Genomic DNA, 26,108 nt, shown 5'->3' with positions numbered 1-26,108 from the left:
CAGAAGACCATTAGGAGCACTGCAGCAATCTCAGCCCATCTCTGGTCCTCTCAGCCTCTCAGTCCCCAGAAACAGGCTTTGTACATCCCCACTCTCTGAAAAACTTCACCCTCATCTTTCCCCTCTTTCTGTTCTCAGATTTTACATTTCATAGAGAAAATGAATGCCACTGAAACAAGTAAGCCTTGTTTTCTGACACAAAAATCTGCATTTCACCCTTTCTCTCCTTTGTGTCTCCCATCATAATCAAGGAAGGCCCTTCCCCTGAGTAGGCTAATCCTGCTACTTAGGCTCCGCAATGCAGATCTCTATGGATCTCAATACCTCTTCTCCTGGCTTTTGTATCTTTGCAAATCCTGTGAAATGTTTTCCCCACCATGAATTACCTATGAAATTTCTATTTACCATTCCATTCTTAGAAAAAATATTACTTTCTCCTATTTGACTAGTCCTTCAAAGCACTCATCATGAGTGAATTAAATATTTATCTAACTAGCTGTTCAATGTGTGTTCCTTCCATACAGTTTCCAAACAACAATAGAAATGTTCTTTACTTGCACTGTCTTACATGGTAACTGCTACCCATAGATGGCTATCAAGCACCTGAAATATGCTTAGTGTGACTGAGGAACTGAATTGTAAATTGTACTTAATTTTACTAATTTAAATAGTAGCAAGTGATTAGAAAATATTATGTTAGACAGTGGGGAAGCAGAGTATAAACTTCTGAGGGAGGCTTCTTTTCTCCCTGATCACTGCTTCAGCCTTACCAGCTGACATGCAACCTATACAGAAGTACACTCAATAGATATTCAATGAGTGAATGGTCTAGACTAGACATTTCTTTTTCAATCTTAACAAGATATTTTCACGTATATAGCTCAGTAACAATCTCAACTAATATTATCTCTATTTGAAAAATGAAGAAACTACGGTCCAAGGGAAATGAGGCCCTTTTTCTAAAGTCACAGAGTTGGCAGAAGCTACTACTGCGGTTCAACATTTCAGCTTTTCATCTTCAAATCTCATGCTTTGTCATCATACTGTATTAGTCAATTCATTTACAAATGTGTAATTTCCTACTGAAAGAATAAAACAAACACAGCTCAGAAAGGCACTAACAAACTCAAGTTCAAGCTTATGCTGTCCATATGAAGTCCAGTGTGGTAAGTCAGAGTACAAACTCTATAGCCAGAAGTACTTAAATTCTGCTCTAGCACTTATCATATGTATGAATCCCTGGGAAGTTAGTTTTTTCATCTTAAAAGGGGTGAGGGTGGGAGTCACGGAATAGACAGACAGATAGGTATCTCCTTTCAGAGGTCTTGAAAGTTGAAGGTAGTATCTAACATTATGCACTAAAGTAGATTTTCAATACATGGCTATAACTATTATTATTATTCATAGTACAATGTGTCAATCTAACAAAAGGAAAAAGGGAATACAAAAAATGAAAATAATAGCAATATACTTCTTTTTCCTTCTAATAAAATACGGGCTGGGGTCCCATCTGATTAAAAGTATTGACTTTACCATGTAGAAAAATATTGGCAGAGAACTTCACTGTGTGATAGGTAAGTAGCCACTTCAACTTTCAGCTGAATAAAGTCTACACACTATGTAACTAAATAACCAGCCACAGCAAGAGAATCTAGCTTTATTCTTACCAAGAATGCTCACATTCCACTGAAAACCAGTAGTACTTAGGCAAGCACAAGGCCCATTTTACTTCACAGAATAAAAGAGGCTTATATTTCACCCTGAGGTAAATCAAATCTGGGGTTTATATGAACCCACCTTCAAGGAAGAACGCCAAATCAAGGAGATGCTAAGGTAACATGAGATAAACCTCTGTCTCATTCCCTGCCTCCACACAAATACCACAAATACTATAGGCCTTCCAAAGACAAGAAATATCAGATTTGGATGCGTATTACTATAAATAGAGAGTGCTGCAGAAGTCAAAATGAAAGCTGTATTTGCTGTACTGTGCAACATCAAGAGATGCTTAGAGAGTGTAGTTTTTAATATAGAAATTGTTATTTGGTTACTTCTGGCAGGTATTTTTTCTAGCATGAACAGAAAAATGGAGGCTTCATGACTCCTTTTCTAGAACATGAGAAGAATTGTCAGGTTTTGTGGAGACTGTTGTAAGATCAAACATTTTCTTCTCAGAACTTGAACAAATTCCAAAACTTTAAGCTCAAATCTGTCACAGGTAATTGTGAAATGTGAAAGGATGCCTCTAAGGAGCCTGAACTTTTATCACAGCAAAGTGTGGAAGAGAAGGGTCCAATGGGATCACGAGGAAGATTTGTAAAGGTATAGGAAAGGAGACTGGGTCTACTCTAGGAACTAATATTATTCTTACTGTAATAGCCAGAAAGACATAAATACATTAACTCTTTCCTTTCCTGTGTTTGGCAGATACATAATATAAATTTAAGACTATCAGTTCCCTTTCTTTTTTAAAAATAATATGTTTATATCTGTATTTCTAAATGTAAGTTTAAGAAACAAATAGTACATTTGATGTTCCCTGTGTAAGATGAAAAAAAATCAGTGTGTGTATATATATATATATATATATATATATTGCTTCCTACAGCAGACCTACTTTGTTTTTGCTGCCAGCATCCCTCTGTGTAGAAAAGCAGAACATTCAGCCCTACATTTAGACACATGTGCTAGCTGTGCCCAGTGGTGTCAGATGTCCTACTGCTCTTTAGGCTCTTCCAGTTGGAAAGGTCTAGGGCATGTACGCAACAATTTTACACATGCAAACACAGTTACATCTATGTCTATATATTAGAAAATACAAGTTAACACTGATACCTCAAAGTCCAATTCACTGTCACAGAATTTTTCTCTTCTCGGGTTGTATTTTTAACTCTTACACTCCAGCAGTGAGTAACCTGCCTTTTACTATCCTCAATTAATTAATTAATTAATTAATTTGACCGATTCTCCTCTAAAACACACTGCCTGTGCTATTTTCTTGCTCCAGCTAGGACTACCTATTTTGGGTTCTTTTGCACTCTTCACCCTACTTGGTTTTTGGCACCCTCTGTCAGGCTCAGACTCTTCCTTCCACTGAGAGGCCCTACCTGCTTTGCTCTGACTCCTAGAGCAGGTCACAGGGCCTTCTCTACACAGACGCTTCCTTCCTCCTGCTTAGGACCTTGAACCTCCATGCCAGGAAACACGCTCTTCCCTCCCTACTTGTGCACTAAAACCTCAGCATGCAACTGCTGACTCACCTAATGGCTTCAGCACTGAATTTTTCTGTAAGGAGGATAGATAACTGGAGAGAAAGAAAAGAAGTTTCCATTTATGAGCTGGAATAATTTTATTTTTCAGTACTTGGGTTGAATGCAAGGATTCATAATTGCTAGGCAAGTGCTCCACTGCTATATGCCCAGCCCTTCATGTTTTAAAATTTTGAGAGAGGGTGTCACTAAGTTGCCAGGCTACATCCAACTTGTGTTCACTGCCTTGGGTTTCTGAGGAGCTGGGATTACAGGTATGGGCCACTGTGACTAGTGCTGGAATAATTTTACAGGGAGAAATTTCTTTTCATCTACTATTTGGTTATGGAGTTCATATAGAAAAGGCAAGAAAAAAATGTGTAACTGTTTCCCTTTCTTTACTAGTTTTAAAAATAAGGAAAGGTTTCCTATCTTCTTCTGAGGGTGACAAATTAATTTTTAAAAAATATTCTGAATGCATAGTTTTAATTTATTTAACAAGTTTTAATCAGCTGCAATCATTGTCCTTTCTGAATTTTTCTCTTTTTTTTTGTGGTACCAGGGATCGAAGCCAGGACTTTGTGCCTGCAAGGCAGGCACCATGACACTGAGCTAAATACCCAGCCCCCTCCTGAATTTTTAATTACCTCATCTTTGGTCAATAGGAGGCTCTTCAAGTTTGCTCACGAGTCCACTAACAATACATTAGCAGTCTTTGAGAGCTCTCTTGTCATCTCAGATGACAGCATATTCCAATCTGATATTAGTCATTTCCCCAAGAAGTCCCTGTTATTTTTCATGTGAAATGGTATTTTAAGTCTCAAATAGGGAATAGAACTCTCAAATAGAGCACTAGGGAAGCTCACTGCTACCAAGCTGGTCACTGTTTCCAGGCTTCTTCAAAGAACAGAGCTAGTGACAGTATGTACATACATATACATACATATATATAAAATGGTATAAAGATATATACAAAAACATATATACAACACTTTTTAAAAAGATAAAATACCTTGTAAATTCATATAATTCAAAGTTATCCCTATAAGGGTTTTATCTGCTCTCTAGATATTACATCTACCTTTGTGATTCCAGACTGGGAATTCAGGTTTTCAGGATCACAAGGAATAAGAGAATTCTAGTCTCCACAATATCCTTTACATTATCCTGTATTATATACACAATAGTCTCAAAAGAAAATTTTGGATAATCTAATATTGATAGAATTAGAGAATGCTTAATTTTTTGCCATATATTTTCCCCATTCTCCCTCATCTTTTTCTTACAGTGATACTATAGAATTTTAATGGTTAATCTTAGTCTCAAGAAACTGTAACTTAAATGTCCTTATTTTGTTTTTGTAATTTTAAATTTATTGGTACAGTTTAGATATACATAATGATAACATTCACCATAGGGAATTAATACCTGTACATGATGTATCTTGAGTCCTCTTTTTTTTCTCATTCACCTCCCCTCCCTTCAACCCATCTTCCCCTCCCTACTTACAAAAGCCCTGATTCCATTTAATGTCCTTACTTTGATGATGTTACTTAAGTTATTTTGACTGAAGTTCATTCTCTATCATGTTTTTAAATAACTATTTTGTTTGTTTATTTTGCAGTGCTGGGGACCAAATCCAGATCCTTGAACCTGCTAGGCAAGCACTCTACCACGGAGTTACATCCCTAGCCTTAATACCTTCTATTTTAAAAGAAGTTTTAAGTTCACAGCAAAGTACAGCAGTAGTAGAGCAGATACTCTAGTAGGATTTAAGATATAAGAAAAGAATGTGGGTATAGGATTTGTCCCTGGCAAAAGTAATATTTAAGGACACAAAATTATGGGTATATATAGTATTTAGGAATAGGAACATATAAATACAAAAAAACAACACCTTAGGGACAGGAAGATATTTTAGAAATAAAGCAGCATTTCAGTTATGACTTTATGCAATTGTTCAAAGCAGGATTAGGCAAATTACAGACCAGCAGTAAAGCCAGCCCACTGTCTTTTTTTTTTTTTTTTGTACCGGGGATCGAACTTGTAACCTTGCACTTGCAAGGCAGGTGGCAGCACCACTGAGCTAAATCCCCCGCCCACTGCCTATTTTAAAATAAAGTTTTATTTGAATTATTTTTAAATGAAGTTTTATTAGAACTAAGCCATATGATTCATTTACGTTTGTCTGTGGCTGCTTTATACTACAAAGACAGATAATTGAATAGCTGAGACCCAGACCTTATGGTCCACAAAACCTAAAAAAACCTGACTCTATAAAAGCATCTGCCAACTCTCAGTTTCAAGTGGTAATAAAATGGGTAGATAATAAGTATAACTGTACTAGCTATGTTTAGATTTTTTCAGAACATCCCACAAATACATAAGAGATCTGCAATTCAGTAATAAAAAAGACAATTCAATAAAAATGGCAAAAATACAAACAGACATGTGTCTCAGGAAGACATATGAATGACCTGTAAGGACATGAAAAAATATTTAACACCATTAGTCAGCAGGTGAATTGTTATTTTAAAAAATGAGATACCATTACACATCCACTGGAATGTCTACATTAAAAACTGACAACATCAAATGTTATTATGAATGTGAAGCAATGGGAACACTCACATATGGTTGGTAGAAATTAAAATGGTGATAATACTTCAAAAGAAAAAATGTTTAATGACTTTTCATTACTCTAAAAATATACACAGGGCTCTGCCCATCCATATCTAGATAGTCACTGAAAAGAAATGAAAACCTAAATCCAGGATTTATTTCCACACCTAGAAACAGTCCTCAGCAGAATGGATAAACATGCTGAGTCTATATTCACTCACAGGAAGACAACTTAGCAACAAAAAAGATTGGACAGAAACAGCATGGATAAATTACAAAACTATGCTGGATGAGAAGAAGGCTTCTATAGAGTCCATGCTGTTTGGTTACATTTATACAATGCTCAGAATGATTGTCTGGTTCTTGGATGAGAGTGAGAGGATTGACAGGGAAGGACATATAAAAATTTTTCAGGGTGATGATAACTTTGGTAAGTGTTCATGTTACACAAGCACATGCACTGGTCAAAACTCACAGCACCTTTAAGATCTATACATTTTATTGTATGCAAAATTTACCTCAAAATAACAAAAAGTAACAATACACACTTAGGTAATAAAAGAGAGTATATATGTGATAAACTAAGTATAGTAAATAGTCATAGAATCTATATAGTGAATGCATAATTTCCACTATACAATTCTTTCAAACGTCTTAGAATTTTTGACATTTCTCATAATGAAATAAAAATCAGGTACCTGTTATTATGATATTATATACCACCTTGTACCAAATAAACAATATTTTCAAAAAAACAAGGACTAGTTAAAATTTTAAAGTTAGAAATCACTGTTATGAGAAATCATATAACTAAATTTAAAATTAACCAAAACTAATAGAAAAAAAACTACTTGTGAAGTATTTTACAAATTATTTCTAAATAACTTTTGGTTAGAAACTAGTCAATTATACATAAGTGAATGAAAACAAAAATGCTATAAAATATAGAAATACTTATAAAGAATTAATGAAGTTAAAGTGACAATAAAAGAGCAAAAAGTTCTAATTAATACACTTAGAAGCAATTTTCAAGAAGGAGCAATAAAAAATAATCTCTTTCAGAAAAAGCTTATTCAAGAATAAAAATGTCCAATAGCAGCAACAAAAACTGAAGAAAAAGTCTGCCAAGTCTTAAGGCCAAGAGCCATGTCTAAGGACTGCAATAAATAAGATGCTGTTCTCTTTCACTTACAGAACCAGCTGCAATAGCCTTGAATCTACTATGCTGGTGACTGGGAAAACCATTTCTATGCATAGTTTCTGTGTGCACAAGTGCAGCTTAGAGTAATGGGTGGATACAGCTGATGTAGTTATTGATCGTAACTGTGAGTTGCCCAACTTCAGCTTTCTTGACCTAAGTATGTTCAAAGAAATCCTTGAGTAAATTTTATGTTGTACCAAGCAGTAGGATATCTGAGAGTAGCATATTCTTCTGCATAAGTATGGTGATGGATCGTCACTTCCTTTAATTTGACCAGAAAATTAATCCAGAAGGGGAAGCCAAAACTTTATTGCTACTCATTTCATGGTTGTAAACACCAAGAAAATGATTAACAATGAAACCAGAATAGCATTCTGCAATTGTGACTCCCCATTCTGTCTTCTTCAAGATGCAAAGTGAATTTTTTCAAATGAAAGTTATATTGTCAAGAAGCACCAACAACCAAGTTCAATTCATGGTTTAAGTGATAAATTTCTCTGGTCTCAACACGATGAAGGATTTTCTTATGTTACATGTGCTTATACCAGAATATAAGAAAGTGGATATAATTTTTATATATCTGACTAATTGATAATTCATTGTGAATATTTTCATTACTGACATCATTATCATTATAAATATTGCTAGATTTAAAGGATTTCACAAATTTTTCAAAATTTTATTTTACTGGTACATTTTAGGTATACAAAATAATGACATTCATCATTGGAAATTTGCACCTTTACATAGTATCTCTTGGTTCTTATTTTTTCCCCTTCCCCTGCTATCCCTTCAACCTCTCCATCCCTCCCTATTCACAAAGAATTTGTTTCCATTTTTTCATTTTTTTATTAATTCCATTCCCTTCTTTCCTTTCCCCTACCCCTCCCACTTCCCCTTCCCCTTTGCCCTTTTTTTCCTATTTCACACTATCTTTTATAACTTTTAGTCCTTATTTACACTTTCAGTTTCTCACACTAGAGAAACTATTTGGTATTTATACGTGTGTCCTGTTTATTTCACTGAACAGTATCGCCTCAATGTGCATCCATTTAGCTATAAATGTCTCTAATTTCTCATTTTTTATGGCTGAGTGATACTCCATTTTGTTTAAAAAAACACATTTTCTTTATCCAGTCTTCAGCTGATGGGCATTTGGGCTGCTTCCAAGTTTTAGCTATTACAAACTGTGCTGCTATGAACATGGGTACACATATATCACTGTGGTATGATTCTTTTACTTCTTTGGGGAAGATACCCAGCAGGGGAATACCTGGGTCAAATGGGACTTCCAGTCCTAGGTCTTTGAGGTATCTCCATACTGATTTCCACAGTGGTTGCACCAGTCTACACTCCCACCAGCAGTGGAGTAGGTTTCCTCTTTCCCCACAGGCCCGCCAGCATTTGTTATTGGTTGATTTCATGATTGCAGCCACTCTTTCTGGAGTGAGGTGGAATCGCAGCGTTGTTTTACTTTGCATATTTCAAATGGCCAGTGATGTTGAACATTTTTTCATATGTTTATTTGCTATTTCTACTTCTTTGTCTGAGAAATGTCTATTCATTTCAGATGCCCATTTTTGGACTGGGTCTTTAAATTTGGGAGGTCTGATTTTTTAAAAGTTCTTTATAGATTCTAGATAGTAGACCTTTGTCTGAGGAACAGCAGGTGAAGGCTTTTTCCCCACATTGTGGGTTGTCTCTTCACGGTTAGTGATTTCTCGTGCTGTGCAGAAGCTTTTTAATAAGAAGAGATCCCACTTGTTGATTGTTTGTGCTAGTTCACAGGCAACTGAGGTTTTGTTCATAAAATATTTTCCTGCACCAAAGTCTTCAAGAGTTCTACCTAACCTCTGTTCCAGCCAGTTCAGTGTTTCTGTTTTAATATTTAGATCTTTAATCCATTTTGATTTTAGTTTAGTCCATGGTGAGAGATATAGGTTGAGTTTTAATCTTTGGCAAGTTGAAATTCAATTTTTCTAGCACCATTTATTAAAGAGGCTATCTTTCCTCCAGTGAGAGTGATTGGTTCCTTTATTGAAGATGAGATGACTAAATGTGCCTGGAGTTGTTTCAGCATCTTCTAATCTGTTCCACTGGTCCTCAGGTCTGTTTCTTTGCCAGTACCATGCTGTTTTTTATCACAGTAGCTTTGTAGTATAGTTTCAAGTTGAGGATTGTGATACCCCCAGCCATGTCTGTGTTGCCTAGAATTGCTTTTGCTATTCTAGGTTTCTTTTGCTTCCAAATGAATTTTTGGATTGTTTTCTCTAGTTCTGTGAAGTATATTGTTGGAATTTCATTCAGCATGGCATTAAATGTATATAGTAGTTTTGGAAGTATGGCCATTTTCACTATATTGGTTCTTCCTACCCAGGAACAAGGGATAGCTTTCCATTTTCATATATCCTCTTCAATCTCTTTCTTCAGAGTGCTGTGGTTTTCAGTGTAGAGTTCTTTTGTTTCCTTTGTGAGGTTGATTCCTAGATATTTTATTTTTTTAGATGCTATTGTAAAAGGAATTATTTCCCGAATTTCTCTCTCAATGGGTCTGCTATTTGTGTATAAGGCTATTGTTTATTGAGTGTTGACCCTGTATCCAGCTACTCTACTGAATCTGTCAATTAGGTCTAGAAGACTTTTGACTGAGTTTTTTGGATCTTCTATGTAAAGTATCATATCATCAGCAAATAATGACAGTTTCACTTCTTCTTTTCCTATCTTTATTCCTTTTCTTTCTTTCTGTTTTCTAATTGCTATGGCTAATGTTTCCAGAACAATATTGAACAGGAGTGGTGATAGTGGGCATCCTTGTCTTGTTCCTGATTTTAGTGTGAAAGTTTTCAGGTTCTGACCATTCAGTATGATGCTAGCTGTTGGTTTTTCATAGATAGCCTTAATCAGGTTGAGATAAAGACCTTCTATTCCAATTTTCTGTAGTGTTTTTATCATGAATAGGTGTTGGATTTTGTCAAATTCTTTTTCTGTATCTATTGAGATGATCATGTGGTTTTTGTCCTTCGTTCTGTTAATATAGTGTATTACATTTATTGATTTAAGGATGTTGAACCATCCTTGCAACCCTGGGATAAATCCAACTTGGTCAGGGTGTATGATCTTCTTGATGACACTCTGTATTCTGTTTGCCAGTATCTTGTTGAGGATTTTTGCATCTATGTTCATTAGGGAGATTTGACTGTAGTTCTCTTTTTGGATTGGGTCTTTCCCTGGTTTGGGGATCAAAGTAACACTTGCTTCCAGGAATGAATTTGGAAGCCTTGCTTCCCTTTCAATTTCTTTGATGAGTTTAAAGAGTAATGGTGACAGTTCTTCTTTAAATGTCTTATAGAATTCAGCAGTGAAGCCATCAAGACCTCGGCTTTTCTTTGTTGTTAAGTTTTTCGTTGGTAAGTTTTTTTCAATTTCACTCACTGTTATTGGGGTGTTTAAAATTTCTATATCTTTTTCATTTAATTTTGGCAATTCATATGTATCCAGGAATCTGTCCATTTCTTCTGTGTTTTCCATTTTATTATAATACAGGTTCTCAAAGTAGGTATTGATGATCCTCTGGATTTCTGCTGGATTTGTTGTGACTTCACCTTTTTCATTCTTAACTGCATGGATTTGAGCCTTTTCTTTCCTTTTTTTGATAAGGGTGGCTAAAGGTTTATCGATTTTATTTATTCTTTCAAAAAACCAACTCTTTGATTCATTGATTTTTTTTGTATCATTCTCTTAGTCTCCATTGCATTGATTTCTGCTCAGATCTTTATAATTTCCTTTCTTATACAAGCTTTGGGTTTGTTATGCTGTTCTTTTTCTAGGAGCTTGAGGTTCTGCATTAGGTTATTTAACTGAGTTCTCTCTGTTGTCCTAATATGGGCATTCACTGCTATGAATTTCGGCGTAGAACTGCTTTCATTGTGTCCCACAGATTCCTGTATGTTGTACTGGCATTATCATTTACTTGTAGAAACTGTCTAATTTCTTCTTTAATTTCCTCTGTCACCCATTGGTTGTTCAGGAGGGTGTTGTTCAATGTCCATGTGTTTGTGGGAGTTTTGCGGTTCCTTATGTTATAGATCTCCAATTGTATTGCACTATGGTCTGATAATATACAGGGGATAACTTCAATTCTTTTACATTTACTTAGATATGTCCTATGAGCTAGCATGTGATCTATTTTGGAGAATGATCCATGTGCATCTGAAAAGAATGTGTATTCTGATTTTGTGGGTTGGAACACTCTGTAAACATCTATTAAGTCCATTTGTTCAATAGCTTGGTTCAGTTCTAGAATTTCATTGTTAATTTTTTTTCTAGTTGATCTGTCTATTTGTGATAGAGGGGTGTTGAGGTCCCCCACTACAATTGTATTAGTGCTTATTTAGTTTTTCATGTCTATTAATATTTGTTTTGTATAGCTGGGGCATTCTTATTTGGTGCATATATATTTAGGATTGTCATCTCTTCCTCTTGGATTGTTCCCTTCACAAGTATGTAGTGACCATCTTTGTCTCTCTTAGTTTTGGTTTGAAATCTACTTTGTCTGCAAATAAGATTGCTATGCCTGCTTTTTTCTGGGTTCCTGTTGCATGGAGAACTGTTTTCCATCCTTTTACTTTCAGTCTATGGATTTCCTTTTGAGGTAGGTGTGTTTCTTGTATACAGCATATTGCTGGGTTTGGTTTCTTAATCCATTCTGTCAGTCTACTTCTTTTGATTGGTGAATTGAAGCCGTTAACATTGATAGTTATAATTGAGAGATATTGACTCATCCTTGTCATGATGTTTTACTGTTGTTGGCTCTTTTATTTCTTATTTTCCCCCCTTTCGCTTTAGTGTCTTACCTTGTGTGGTGCCTTCTCTCTGCTGGGCCTCATGGAGTTGTGACCTTCATTGTCTTTTTCTAGGATATTGCTTAAAATTGTTTGGAGTGCTGGTTTGGTGTTCATGAAATTTCTCAGGTGTTTTTGTCATGAAGTATCTAATTTCCCCATCGAGTTTGAAAGATAATTTTGCCAGATACAACAGGCTACGTTGGAAGTTATTTTCTTTTAGTGCTTGAAATACTTCACTTCAGGCTCTCCTTGATTTGAGGGTTTGTGTTGAGAAATCTGCTGTGATTCTGATGGGCTTTCCTTTGTAGGTGATTTGTTTCTTTTCTCTAACTGCCTGTAGAATTTTGTTCTTCTGTTGGGTTTCTGGGATCTTGACTATTATATGTCTAGGTGTAGAATTTTGTGGTCATGGCTGGTTGGAGTTCTATATACCTCACTTATCTGTACATCCAATTCTCTATCTCTGTCTGGGAAGTTTTCTACTGTTACTTCTGTGAACAGTTTTTCATGTCAATTGTACTTTCTCCTGTTTTTTCGTGGACTCTCATGAGTTTTATGTTATTCTTCATTGCCTTATCTAGCAGCTGTTGGATTGATTTCTCATGGTACCTTACTATCTTTAAGAAATCTCTGTTTTCATGGTCCTTAACCGCAATCCTGTCTTCTATATCTGATATTTTGTCTTCAGATTCTCTTAGTCTGCTCTGCATGCTTTCAATGGAGTTTATAATCTCCTAAATATCTGTTTGAATCTGTTTCATGGATTCCATTTCTTTCTTATGTTGGGAGATCATGTTTTCCATTTCTTTCTTATGCTGGGCATTCATGGCTTCCAGCATGTTTCTGATCTCATCTATTTTCTTACCTGTTTCTGCTCCAGAGCTTCTAATCATGTCTTTCACTCTGCTCACCATGTCTGTATTTATCTGGGAGATTACTTCTGTTTTGAATTTTTCTAGAGCCTCATGCATCTGCTTTGTTACTTTCTGTGCTATCATTTCAGGGTGTCCAAGTGGTTGCTTATCAGACTTTTCCACCTCATTTCCCCCAGAATTTCCTTTTTGTGGCGTGGAAGCCTGCATTTGTGCCTTGCTTAAGTGTTTTCTCGTTTTTGTTTTTGGTACTGCCCTTGGTTTAATTCCTCGGTTGATATTTCAAAATTGCTTAATGTAGGTATCTTTGTTCCTTGTGTTTAAAACCCTTGTGGAATGATTGCTTTTCAGAGGTGTCTTCCAGATATAGCTTGTGTTTGGGTTTTGAGACTCTAATGACTCTGAGGCTATTTTATTTTCCTATTACCAGGAAGGAAAACTAATTAGATCAATCACAACATGTTAGCCCAAATGACATAGTCTGCAATACCATAGCATCAAGCACAGCTTAGAAAATGACAATTTGTGGCAGTTATTAATCTATCACATTTAACTATGTGAGTCAGTTAAATTAAAACCAAGGACCAACCCAACATAAGTTTATAATGAATAAACTCTTCAATATAGCATCTTTCCCCTTCAGGGTGGGGAGTTAAAGGGAGTTCGGGAGGGAGGGACAGGTAGAAAGAACAGGTAAGATTAGTGGTGAGACCAGAAGACACAGAAAGATCACACAAACTCTAAGAAGTTGTTAAAGGCAAGAGAGAAAGGCAGAATGAAAGAACAAAGATGTGAATAGAATCACCTAACAGCAACAGGGAGGCTAGATACTGAATTTACTTTCCTTTAAACCTAATGATAAGAGAAGGAAAAAGAGAAAAAAAGAGCAATAAGGGAGAAATCCAAATTCAGTGCAGAAAGGAACAAATTGGGAGATGAGGAGCAATGTGGGACAGCGAGAGAATGAGTGAGAGAGAGAGAAAAAGAAAAGACAAAAGAAAGAAAAGTAAAAATTTGAAGAGTAAAAAAAAGTAAAAATTAAGAATTAAAAATAAGAGCAAAAAAATTTTTTTTCTGTTTTGCAAATAGCATAAAAATTATGGGCCTCCTTCACGGTATGTCTCTGCTGTCCCAGTAGGCCACGTAGCAATCCGTGTGCATATACGAGTCAGTGAGTCTCAGCAAGGCAATAGCAGACCAAGTACAGTCGTCTGATGTGCCTTTATTGTAGAGATTCTCTTTACTTTTCCGCTGAGCTTCAGTTTTCATCGAGGAGCCTGAGAAGCCCTCTTTCTGTTACTAACTTCTGCTCTATCTTGTGGCGCTCAGGACAAGGTTCTTTATAATCTCCTGTGCCTCTGTAGTTTGGACTAGGTAGCAGAAAAGCCAGAAGGCCAGAGGCATGAGGGGGATGTTGGGCCTTGCAGGTGCCCACGCGGCTAAGCAAACCTCACCGTGGCGTGTGTGCAGGGCCCAGGACAGCCGTGGAGCTTCAAGCTGCTTGTCTCTCCTGGCTGGTCGAGCTTGGAGAGCATCGGATGGGGGTGGGGCTGCAAGTCACCCCTGGAACCTCACCATGGCATGAGCAGAGCGGGGGACAGCCGCAGAGCTTCAAGCTGCTTATCTCTCCTGGCTGGTTGCGCTTGGAGAGCGTCGGATGGGGGTGGGGCTGCAAGTCGCCCCTGGGACCTCACTGTGGCATGCGCAGGGCCTGGGAAGGCCGCAGAGCTTCAAGCTGCTTGTCTCTCCTGGCTGGTCGCACTTGGAGTGATTTGTTTCTTTTCACTAACTGCTTGTAGAATTTTGTTCTTCTGTTGGGTTTCTGGAATCTTAACTATTACATGCCTATGTGTAGATTGTTTTTGATCAAGGCTAGTTGGAGTCCTACATGTCTCACTTATCTGTATGTCAAGTTCTTTTCCCCTGCTTGGGAAGTTTTCTGCCATTACTTCTGTGAGCAGGGTTTTTTTATGTCATCTGCACTCTCTCCTGTTTCTTCATCAACTCCAATCAGGCTTATTTTATTTTTCTTCTCATCGCCTAGGAGCTGCTGGATTGATTTCTCATGGTCCCTTACAATTTTGAAGCAATTTTTCTTTTCCTGGTCACTAATTGCAATCTTATCTTCTACATGTGAAATTCTGTCCTCACATTGGCTCATTCTGCTGTGTAGACTTTCAGTGGAGTTTTTAATCCCCTGGAAATCTGTTTGTATCTGTTTTATGGATTGCATTTGGTTCCTAGGTTGGGATTCCATCATGTTCCTCAGATCCTCTAGTTTTTCATCTGTGTCTTCTCTAGATTTATTCATCATGTCTTGCACTATGGGCACAATCTCTGCTGTTATCTGAGAAATTATTTCTGATTTCATTTTTTACAGATCCTCTTTTGTTGCCAGTTCAGGGAGTCCAGGTGGTTGAGTATCAGAGTGTTCCATCTTGTTTCCCTTTGGGGTTGCTGTAGGTGATCTGGAAGTCTGGTTCTGAGAATTGTTTACATGTCTTCTCATTTCGGGGCGAGAGGGGTAGTGTTGTTGGTGCCCGTGTGGCTCACCTCCTCTGTGCTGGAAGCGGTGGAACAGCAGCCCAAAAACCCCTTCCTCTGAGCTGGGAGTGGTTGAGTGGCGGCCTGGAAGCCCCTTCCTCTGGGCTGGGAGTGGTGGAATGGGGGCCCGGAAGCCCCTTCCTCTGGGCTGGGAGCAGTGGAAAGGCGGTCTGGAAGCCCCTTCCTCTGGGCTGGGAGTGGTGGAACAGGGGCCCGGAAGACCCTACCTCTGGGACGGGAGCACAGGATTTTACAATTTTTTCTAAACTGTCACTTGTATCTTTCCATCCCTGAGATTTACAAAAACCTGCTGAGGTATATATTATAGTTATTATACTCATTTTACAAAAGAGGTATGTGAGGCTCAGATTTATTAAGTTATGAAGCTAATAAATGGCATGATTGATCATGAGTTCAGGTATTCCAACTGAAATTATAGCTCAGTGAATACAAATAGTATCCTTAGTTTTTTTTTGTTTTCGGTTTTGGGCTTTTTTTGGTACCAGGGATCAAACTCGGGTCCTTGCACTTGCGCAGCAGGCAGTGAAACCACTGAGCTAAATCCCTGGCCCAGTATCCTTAGATTTTGGTGAGAAAAATTTTATCTCTTCTGGCACTCTGCTCATAACATAGGGAGATCTCCATCTCCATAAGACCTGAGTCATAAACTATTACCATTATCCTGTATCTATTATAGGCAAGCATTTATGAAAGGTACTATTAGAAATATCAACATACATGGAATAAAATTCTTTTCCTAAACACATTCACATGATTTGAAATGATAAAAATGAACAAAAATTAAAATCTTCAGAACCAAAGATAAATACTATTATGCAGCAAAGAGATAATATTCTTAGGATGCAAACTGCAATATTGGAAGTAATATTCCATTTTTCATGTAATCATGGAATTCTGAGAATAAATCAGATTGTACAATTGTTAAAAAAAACTGAAGAAAAAATATATTGAGAAAATAAAATGCTATGTGTATGAAGATATAGACAACAGACTGAAAATTAGACTTCAAAAAAAGAAACAATGACAGAAAATATTTTGCAGTAAGTATAATGGTGTCTACCATGGTTGGGTACTGGATGATTTTAAAGCTTTTTCTCCATCTATTCATGTGATAATGAGGTTTCTCTTCTGTAGCCTGATTATGTGATGGATTTAAACTAATTTCAGGATTTAAAAAATTTTTTTTTTAATTTCAGAATGTTAAACTAGCATTGCAAAACTGGAGTCATTCCCACTTGTTCATGAATTTTTTTTTTTTTTTTTTTTAGCAGTGGCAAAGTTTATTCAAAAAAGCAAAAATGAAGAATGGCAGAAAAACTCGCTCTGCAGAACAAGCTTGTGCCAAGTAAAAAGAAAAAGAGGGTGAGAGCAAAGATAAAAATACATGCTCCATCTGGGAAACACAGCATGGGCTATTGTGGAAAGTTACAATAGCCTTGTTCGTGATTTTTAATTCTTTTTATAACTGTCTGATTCAATTTCTAATATTTTGTTGCAGATTTTTAAACTTATGTTCATAAGAGATTTGGCTTATAGTTATTTTTACTTCTAATGTCTCTGGTTTGGGTATTATGGTAATGCTGGCCTCACAGAATGAGTTAAGCAGTAGTCACCCTGTTCATAACTTCTAAAAAACCGTGCAGAAAATTGTCATCAGGACTTTCTTATGATTGATAGAAACTGCCAGTGAATAGATCAGGCCTGGTAGTACCATTTTGGAAAGTTATCAATTATTGATGAAAAAATTTAATAGAGATAGGCCTATTCAGACTGCCTATTTCTTCCAGTATGATTTTGGCAGATTGTATCTTTCAAGTAGTTGATTTATTTCATCTAGGTTATCAAATCTGTGGGCAGAGTTACTCATAATTTTGCTTTATTGTTCTGTGGATATCCATGAGATCTGTAATGTTCTCCTATTTTTTTTCTGATATTAGTAATCTGTATCTTTCATTTTTTTCTTAGCCTGGTTAGAAGGTTATATCAATTTTATCTTTTCAAAACATCAGATTATGAGCTTGTTTCATGTTTTTGAGTCCTACTGAAAATCAGATTTCTACTAATTTTTAGTATTTATTTTCTTCTGCTATTTTGGATTAATTTACTCTTCTTTTTATAGTTTCCTAAGGTGATAGCTTACATGATTCATTTTAGGCCTTCTTCATTACGAATACATACATTTAATGTTATCAATTTCCCTCTAAGCATTTATTTTCACTGCATGCCACAGATTTGGACAAAGATTACTTTCATTTTCATTTAGCTCAAACTATTTTAAAATTTGTCTTCAGATTTTACCTTTGAGCCTGGTGTTATTTGAAGTGTATCATTTAATCTTCAAGTGTTTGGAGATTTTTCCAAATATCTTTCTGTTACTGATTTCTAGTGCAATTCCATTGTAGTCTGAAAGCAGATATGGTATGATTTCTAGTCTTTCAAATTTGTTAAGGCATCTTTTGTGGCCCAGAATGTGGTCTACCTTGGTGAGTGTTCTTTGTGAGCTTCAGAAGAATGTGTAATCTGCTGTCACTGGGTGAAACAGTCATCAGTATTTATCAGATAGTTGATCCTTTCTTTAATGACTTGAAATTCCACTTTGATCACTGAACCAGTAATCTGTTGCTGTGAAACAAACTAACTCCTACATTAGTGCCTTAAAACAAAAACTGTATTTGCTCCCTGCATTTTAATCTGGGGCTTAGCTAGACAATTTTTCTGGTCACCTAAAGTAACCTATGTGGCAAGTGTGGTCACTTGGGAGATGGGCTAAGTGATGACTGGTCCTGGATGACCTCATTCCCTTGCATGGGATACTCAGCAAGGACAGGCAGGACAACTGACCTGTCACTCCATAGTGATCTCTTGCCCACATGGAGGTTGATCAGGCTTACTCACATGGGAATCACAGGAGAACAAGTAAGTGAGGGTGATAACAGAAGTAATAAGACCTATGAAACCAAGGCTAGGAAATCAAGTATCACTTCTGCAGCTTTCTTCAGGTCACAGGGTCAGAACAGTTTCAAGAAGGGGAAAAAAGAGCTCGGTGTGGTGGCACATGTCTGTTATCTCAGTACTTGGGAAGCTGAGGCAGGAAGATTGCTATGAGTTCAAGACTAGCCTGGGCTACATAAAGAGTTCAAGGCTAGCCTGAACTACATAGATCCTGTCTAAAAAATAAAACAGGATAAAGAATCCACTCCTTGATGTGGCAGCCTCCAGGAATGGCTCAACAATTTCTGGCCATCTCCACAAACATTGTACCAGCTGTATACTAAATTTTCCCAAGCATTTAGATCTTCTTATAGATTTCTTTTTTGGCGGGGTACCAGGGATGGAACTCAGGATCTTGTGCTTGTGAGACAGGTGGTGGAACCACTGAGCTAAATTCCCGGCCCTGTTTATAGACTATTTTTAAAAATATCATCCAAACACTTGTATTTCTATTCACAGGCAAATGCATCCTTAAACTATTATTAAATGTCTGTTACCTCAGTTTTCCATTATTCTCCTTTTTATTCTTTTTTTTTTTTTTTTTGGTAACGGGGATCGAACTCAGGTCCTTATGCTTGCAAGGCAGGAGGCGGAACCACTGAGCTAAACCCCTGGCCCTCCATTATTCTCCTTTTAAAAACATTTCTAGAAATTCTCACTCTTTACATGCTCTTTAGAATGATTCCAGCTCCATGCAAAAAAAAAAAAGGAAAAGGTAGCTATGTTATAGAGATTACATTTGTAGGAATATTAATAGGGAAATTACTGTCCTGTGCCTTGTATTTAAGAGTATGATTTATCTTTCTATTTATACAAGCTTTCGTTTATATCCCAGTTCTCTTTTTACAGGTTTCTTCACATTTCTTGGGCTTATTCTTAATTTTTTCACTATTACATATGATACTTATATTTTCTTGCTGGTTATCACAAAGAAAACCTGTTACCTTTTATATCTTGGATGTGCTGTTACATGCAAGTTGCCCTCAGTTTTCCTAATTAACTTCATGAAATTTAGGCATGAGTCAGCTCACATAGAGTCTGACATAAGGTAAATGGTCAGTAAATTTTACTAATTGTTAATATTATCATATTAATCTGAAAATCAGCCATCTTACTTAGTTGATTTTTCCTACTGTTTCTACTAGTAGTTTTTTACTTGACTTTCTAGTCTTCAATACACACAGAATCACAATCTTGATCATTCTGTTACTTCTTTCAGTATTTTAGTATGCAAATCTAATAATTACCAAACAATAATAAATGAAAGTAGTACATATATACTGATATATATCTTATTTTTGAAAGGCAAGAGTATTTCTACTGTAATGTAAATAATGGCTACATTAATAGTCTACAGCATATCTACACCAACAAATGGCTATACATATTCCTCAATTTGGAATATTTGTTTCATTCAACAAATTAAAAATAACAGTCATCTTCATAAATAAATATCCGGACATGTTTTACATTATTTCACTGAGTAGCCTAGAAACCAAAGCAGACTTCTTATGTGGCTAATACACATTACTTTTCAACAACACTATGCTGATCTGTCCTCCCATCAGTAGTGTATGTGGGCACTTTTCTTACTGTATCTTTGTCAGCAGTATTTTTGAGAAAGGCAAAGTGACAACTTTTTTTTCCTCTTAGCTACTGTTTAATTACACTTATGCCCTAATGGTGGAGTCTAAAAATTTTAGTTTCATCTAAAATCTCTACCCTTATCTAATCTCTTATGAGAATTAAAGAATTCTATTCTCCTTAAGAAATGGCTCTAGGAACAATCCTTAGAGATCTTCCCAGAAGAAGCACCACCACAGCCTCATCTTCCAGAACCTGATCAGTTACCACAGGATTTCTAAACCTCAGCCCTACTGACATTTCTGCTGAGATCATTCTTTGCTGCAAGCGACTATCTTGTACACTGAAGGATGATTAGCAGGGTCCCCGGCCTCTATCCACTTGATGCCAGTAGTGCCTTCTCCCCAAGTTGTACTAATGAGAACTGTGCCCAGGTGTAGCCAAAGAGCCCTTGGCAAAATCATCTCTAGTAGAATACCACTGTGTTAAGGGAATGATATTCTATGGGTCAGAAACCAAGTTCGTGACCACAGGCATGTTTTGACAGTTCAGATACACTTTTGTTACAGGAAGAAACCAAAGAAAAGCAGAATGAACTAAAATGTGAGACAGAATACTCACTTTGCTTTATAAGGTGAATCAGAGCCACAATTTTTTGTTTCTATTAAACTCTCATATTCCTTGGCCCTAAAGAGAAAAAGGTTTTAGCATTGTTAGCTTTTTTGTTGCTAATTTTTATAATTTTATAACAATCCAAAGCCTTAGCTGTGTCTTTCCTTTCATAAAGTCATACTGTTAGGGTCACAAATTAATTACATTAATTTTAATACTTGGATTTTTGAAATTGCTTCTTTAAATTATTGTTATTATGAAGGACTGAAGATTACATACTGCCTCGTAAGATATACAACAGACTCATAAAAACACTTCTAAGTTTATAGATTGGATTAAAAATGTGGTTTTTTCCAGAAATTTAAGTATCATTATAATTCAATTTGAAAGTCTATTAGATTTCTACAAAGCAGAATTGGCTAACTATGTAAGTACCTCAAGAGATATATAATGCAAAAATAAGTACAAGTAGAGAATAGTCATTTAACTTTAGAAATCATTTAAAATAAATTGATCAGATCCTCAAAGATTTTGGTTTTGTTTATACTAAGCACCACAGGTTTTGAAAATTCAAGATAACACTTTCTTGCCACTAACTAGGCTCTAGCTTGTCTAAACCAGAGGTGACAATCCTCAACAGATGATGAGTTGAAGACAGATCTCATAACAGCAATCCATTAATATTGATTTGTTTTTCTGTCTTTTGGGAGGAAAATATTAAATGTTAACTGCTCATCCAAAGGATCCTTTTCTCAAAGAATTAGTCCAGTGGCCTATGAAAAACTTAATCACAACACAGACCAATCTAAACAGCAACTGACAAAAAACCCCAAACTGTTTCATTAAAAAAGTGAAATGCAAATTATAACATTCCTAATAAAGAAAGCAATATAGCACAGTTAGTTTTGGAAATAAAGAAATATGTAAATTGGAATAAAACATGACATTATATATTGTTTCATTATGTATTGTTTGCTATCAGCCAAAATATTAAGGTATACCAACATGGGTAAATAACTACTTAGTTGCTGAACACAATTGTTACCTCATCTGAAGGGTGGAAAAAATAACCATTATGCAGTGTTAAATATGTTTCAAGCTTTGTGCCAGATACTGTACATTCATTATCTCATTTATACACAAACTCTTAATATGGTATTATCCCCATTTTTCAAAGAAAACATTGAGGCTTAGGAAGATGCCTGTTATACTAGACATACATTGAGCTAAGGCTTAAGGTGGGAGAGATCAAATCCATTCTTTTGTTCATGCACACATAACAAGAATTATCTCACCCACAAATTCTAATTTGACCTGAAACAGTAGATTACTACTTTTTTTGTAACTTGAATCTTGTCTTGATTCACTTTTAGGAATCAGTTAAAAATTTTCTTCCATAGGTCCCACTCTGTATAACTTAGATGGTGGAGGATAGGAAGGGGGAAAGAGGAAGGGAAGGAGAGAGGGAAAGAGAGACAGAATATATTCAAGCAACTTAATCTCCAGAAAGGAGAAAGGGAAGAAGACATAATAGCATTACAAATACATAATTTCATAGAGCAGAGTGACGATGAATATGGGTAGTTGCTGTTATAGTAAGAGCTGAAGTTGATCAAAATTAACCCATTTATTCACTACACAATTTCAAAATAGTTACATCAAGGCAATTCTGCCAATGCAAATGATATCTAGGTGAGGGTACAGATTTCCATCATCTCACCTTTAGCATTGTAGATTCTTGCTTAGAATTTGCATTTCTCTGCTTATATTGCTCATCTGTTCTTGTATAATGTTTACTTTACCCTCAGGAGCCCTAAATGTATTAGTTACTTTGAATTCCCACTATTATAATTCTAACATCCTTGCCATAGTTGAATCTAGTTCTGATGTTTGCTCTTTCTCCCCAAATTATGCTTTTGCCTTACAGTGTGCCTTGTAATTTTTCTTGATAGACATAATGAATTATGTCAACAGAAGTGGTGTAAGTAAGGCTTTAGTAAGGTGGTAAAGTGTGGGCATTTAAAAAAGCCTTCTGTAGTTCTATAATTATTTTTTAGCCTTTTTAAAAAAAGTCTCACTAAATTGCTAAGTTGCCTAGGCTAGGCTTAAACTTGTAGTCCTGACTCAGACTCCTAGAACTCTGGGATTACAGGCATGAATCACCATGCCCAGCTATGCTCTATCTTTTAATGAGTCTGTGCCTCTGAAGTGTGAGCAAGTGTTTTCTACTCATCCTCCCCACTTAGATGGGACAGAATGGCTAGAGTGAGTTGGAATTGGGTATTACCTCTTTTGCTACATGGAAAGGTACAAGGGGCCTGTCTTGAATTATTTTTCTTTCTCCACAAAGAGGTTGGAGTTGAGTATTTCCCTTCCTTCCTTCATGTCTGTTAGGGTCTAATAAAGCCCCAGCACGTCAGACTCCAGTTAAATAGTTTCTCCTACCAGCACAACTCAACTTCTTTTTTTATTTTTTATTGGTACTGGGGATTGATTCCAGAGTCTTTGCAATGAGCTACATCTCTAGTTCTTTTTTATCTCAAGACAGGTTCTTCCTAAGTTGCCCAGGTGGGGTTCAAAAGTTGTGATTTTCTTGCCTCAGTCTTCCAGACTGCTGGGATTACAGAAGTGTGCCACCACACCAGACTCACAGAACTTCTTAAGAAAAGAATGTTGTGGCATACTATAGAATTCCCTTTTCCAGCTGAAAGAGGCAGAGGAATTTTCTCCAATATTCATTGTGAGAAACTGGTCAACACTTCTAGAAGCAAACTCATGAAAAGTGTAAAGGTGCCCATGACTGGGCTCCCCAGAGTTCTGACTCTGAGTTGTCTATACCCAAGTCTTCAGTGATTCATAAAATTATAATTCTCACAACAATTTCTGCTCATGGATTTCTGTTCTGGTAAATTATGATTCTTTCTATCTATCTGTCCAGTTAGGGTACAGTGGTTTGTCCTGTGGCCTCATTTCTGATATATATATATGAATGAAAGGTCACTGATTTTTTTCAGCTTTTGACTTGTTCTTAGGATGGAGTGGCACCTTCCAAGCTCCTTACATGCTGGACCAACATCACAAAGAATAGGGATTATTTTTTGCAATTTAAGGCATAAATGCATCAACTTACATGCAATAATCAAAATGAAAGACACAAATTACCCAAACTGAAAAACAAAGAAATATAACTTCATTCATGGGAAATTATATATATATATATATATATATCTCCAATCTTATACAAATACAGAAAAACAGAAGAGAATGTAACAGTAACCAACTCATTTACAAAGGCCAGAATTCTCTTTATACCAAAACCAGACAAAGACATGGTAAGGAAACTATACACCAACAAACATCATGAGCATATGTGTACAAATTCTCCACAAAACAAACAAACAAAAATTCTCTACAAAAGATAAGCAAACTAAATCTGGAAAGATATAGAAAAGAAAATACATTGTGAGCAAGTGGCAGATTCTAGGAATACAGGCTAACATTCAAAATGCAAATCAAGCATATTTTAAATGGGGAATTTTATCTCAATAAAAGTATTTAAAAATCATTATAATGCATCACACTGACAAACTAGGAATAAAAGAAAGCTTCCTTAACCCAATACAGGGCATCTACAAAAAAAAAAAACCCTATGGCTAACATCACAGCTTAGTGGTAAAAAACTGAATGCTTTCCTACCAAGATAAGGACCAAGGTTTCTGTTCTACATTTAAATGAAGACACAAGGCATCACAGTAAGATACGACGAAGAAATAAAATATACACTGAAAAGTGAGAAATAGCACAGTTTTTATACTCAGATGTCATGTTCATGTATATAAAAAGCTCATATATTTACAGAACTACTATTACAACTCAGAATTCAATTTGACAATGTGCCAGGGTATAAGGTTAATGTGTAAAAAAATCAACTGGGGTTCTATACTCTAACAACAGAGAAGTTTAAAAATGAAATAAAAATAACATTTTCAATAGCATCAAAACCATCAAAATACTAGGGATAAATTTCAAAAAATATTTGTAAGACATATACTGAAAATCATAAAACATTACTAAGAGAAATTTTTAAATTTCTAAATAAATGCAGACATACCCTATCATACCATTTCTTCCCAAGCTGATCTATAGATTCAATACCATCCTAACCAAAATTTCAACAGACTTTTTTATTTTATAAATTAAAAAAAGATGACTAATATTTATATGAAAATGCCAAAAGTCCTTAGACAACTAAAACACTCAAAAAACCATAAAGCAGTTCTATTTTACTTGAAGACTTCTTATAAATTTATCATAATAAGGTAGTTTGAAGATAGACAAATATATCAAAAAGCAGAATTAAAGAAAGAATCCAAACACAGATCCACAGATCCACAGTATTTCTGAAAAAGTTTTTAAAGCAAGAAATTAGAGATCAATGGAACAGAAGAAAGTCCAGAACAGACTCACATACCTAGGGTGGAGTTTTTTTTCTTTTTAACCAAACAGTATAAATGCTAAATAATAATATAAAAGGAAAGTCCTGGGACAACAGGCTATCTACATGGAAAAATAAACCTGAGTCTGTATTATATGTCATTCTCATTAATTTATTTAAGATGAATCATAAGCCCAAATGCAAAAGATCAATTATAAAGCTTCTAGAAAGTGAGAGGCTATATTTAACTTTCTGACAGGCAAAGATCTCTGAGACATAACCCAGGAAGCACTAGATATAAAAGGATAATGCTGATGAAATAAGTAGTATAAAAATTAGACTTTCACTTATAAAAAGCTATCATCAAGAAAAATGTATAGTCAAGCTCCAGATGAAGAGAAAACTCTGTGTGTGTGTATCTGACAGAGTTGGTAGTCAGAATATATAAACCACTCAAAAATAAAATTACAGGCCACTTTTTAAAATGGGTAATATCTTCAAAAGATACTTCATAAAGGAATATACTGAATGGTTACAAAGCACACAGAAAGATGCTTGATATAGGTGATTAATCACCACAGAATCTCATCCAGAACCACAATGGGATACTACTACATTTCTACTAGAATTGGGTAAAATTTAAAAACTAACAATACCAAGTACTAGCAGGATTATGGAGAGTACAAAATGGTACAACTACTATAGAAAACAGTTTGGCAGTTAAGCTTTTAGGTATTTATCCAAGAGAAATGAAAACATATGGTATACCCAAAGACTTGGTAATTTTACTTAAAAATGCTCCAAACTGGAAACCCAAATGTTTATCAAGAGATGAATGGACAAAAAAACTGCAATATTATCCAAACAATAGATATGTTCACCAATAAAAATGGAATAAATTACATTTACACACCACTAGCCAAATTTCAGAAAGAGTACACTTACAAAAAGCTAATTACAAAGGTGTGTGATTTCATATGTGTGACTTTCTAGAACAGAAAAATGCAATCAATAAGAGTCAGGAGATATGTGACTGCCTTGGGTCAAGGGCAGCAGAAAACAGACTACAGAGAAGCACAAAGAACCTCTGTGGGACAATGGAAATATTCTAAAGTTTGATGGATACAGATTACA

The 26,108-nt window shown here is 35.8% G+C and overlaps 1 protein-coding gene across 9 annotated transcripts in view; it reads right to left on the bottom strand.

Annotated features, from left to right (window-relative positions):
* The window catches only part of Scaper (S-phase cyclin A associated protein in the ER), a 375,238-nt gene that overhangs the window by 203,426 nt on the left and 145,704 nt on the right, over positions 1 to 26,108 (bottom strand). For 7 of the 9 annotated variants that reach the window (XM_004872072.3, XM_087210281.1, XM_087210283.1 and 4 more), the window contains one exon: positions 20,549 to 20,614. The exons of the other annotated variants lie outside the window; for them this stretch is intronic. In XM_004872072.3, the coding sequence (XP_004872129.1) occupies positions 20,549 to 20,614 (66 nt within the window). The remainder of the gene's footprint in view (positions 1 to 20,548; positions 20,615 to 26,108) is intronic. 9 annotated transcript variants of the gene reach the window in all.

Source organism: Heterocephalus glaber, unplaced genomic scaffold (assembly GCF_053883595.1).
Source record: "Heterocephalus glaber isolate CG9 unplaced genomic scaffold, H.glaber_assembly_v1.0 deba00001140, whole genome shotgun sequence".
Lineage (NCBI taxonomy): Eukaryota > Metazoa > Chordata > Mammalia > Rodentia > Bathyergidae > Heterocephalus > Heterocephalus glaber.
This window is presented reverse-complemented; position numbering and strand designations above follow the sequence as displayed.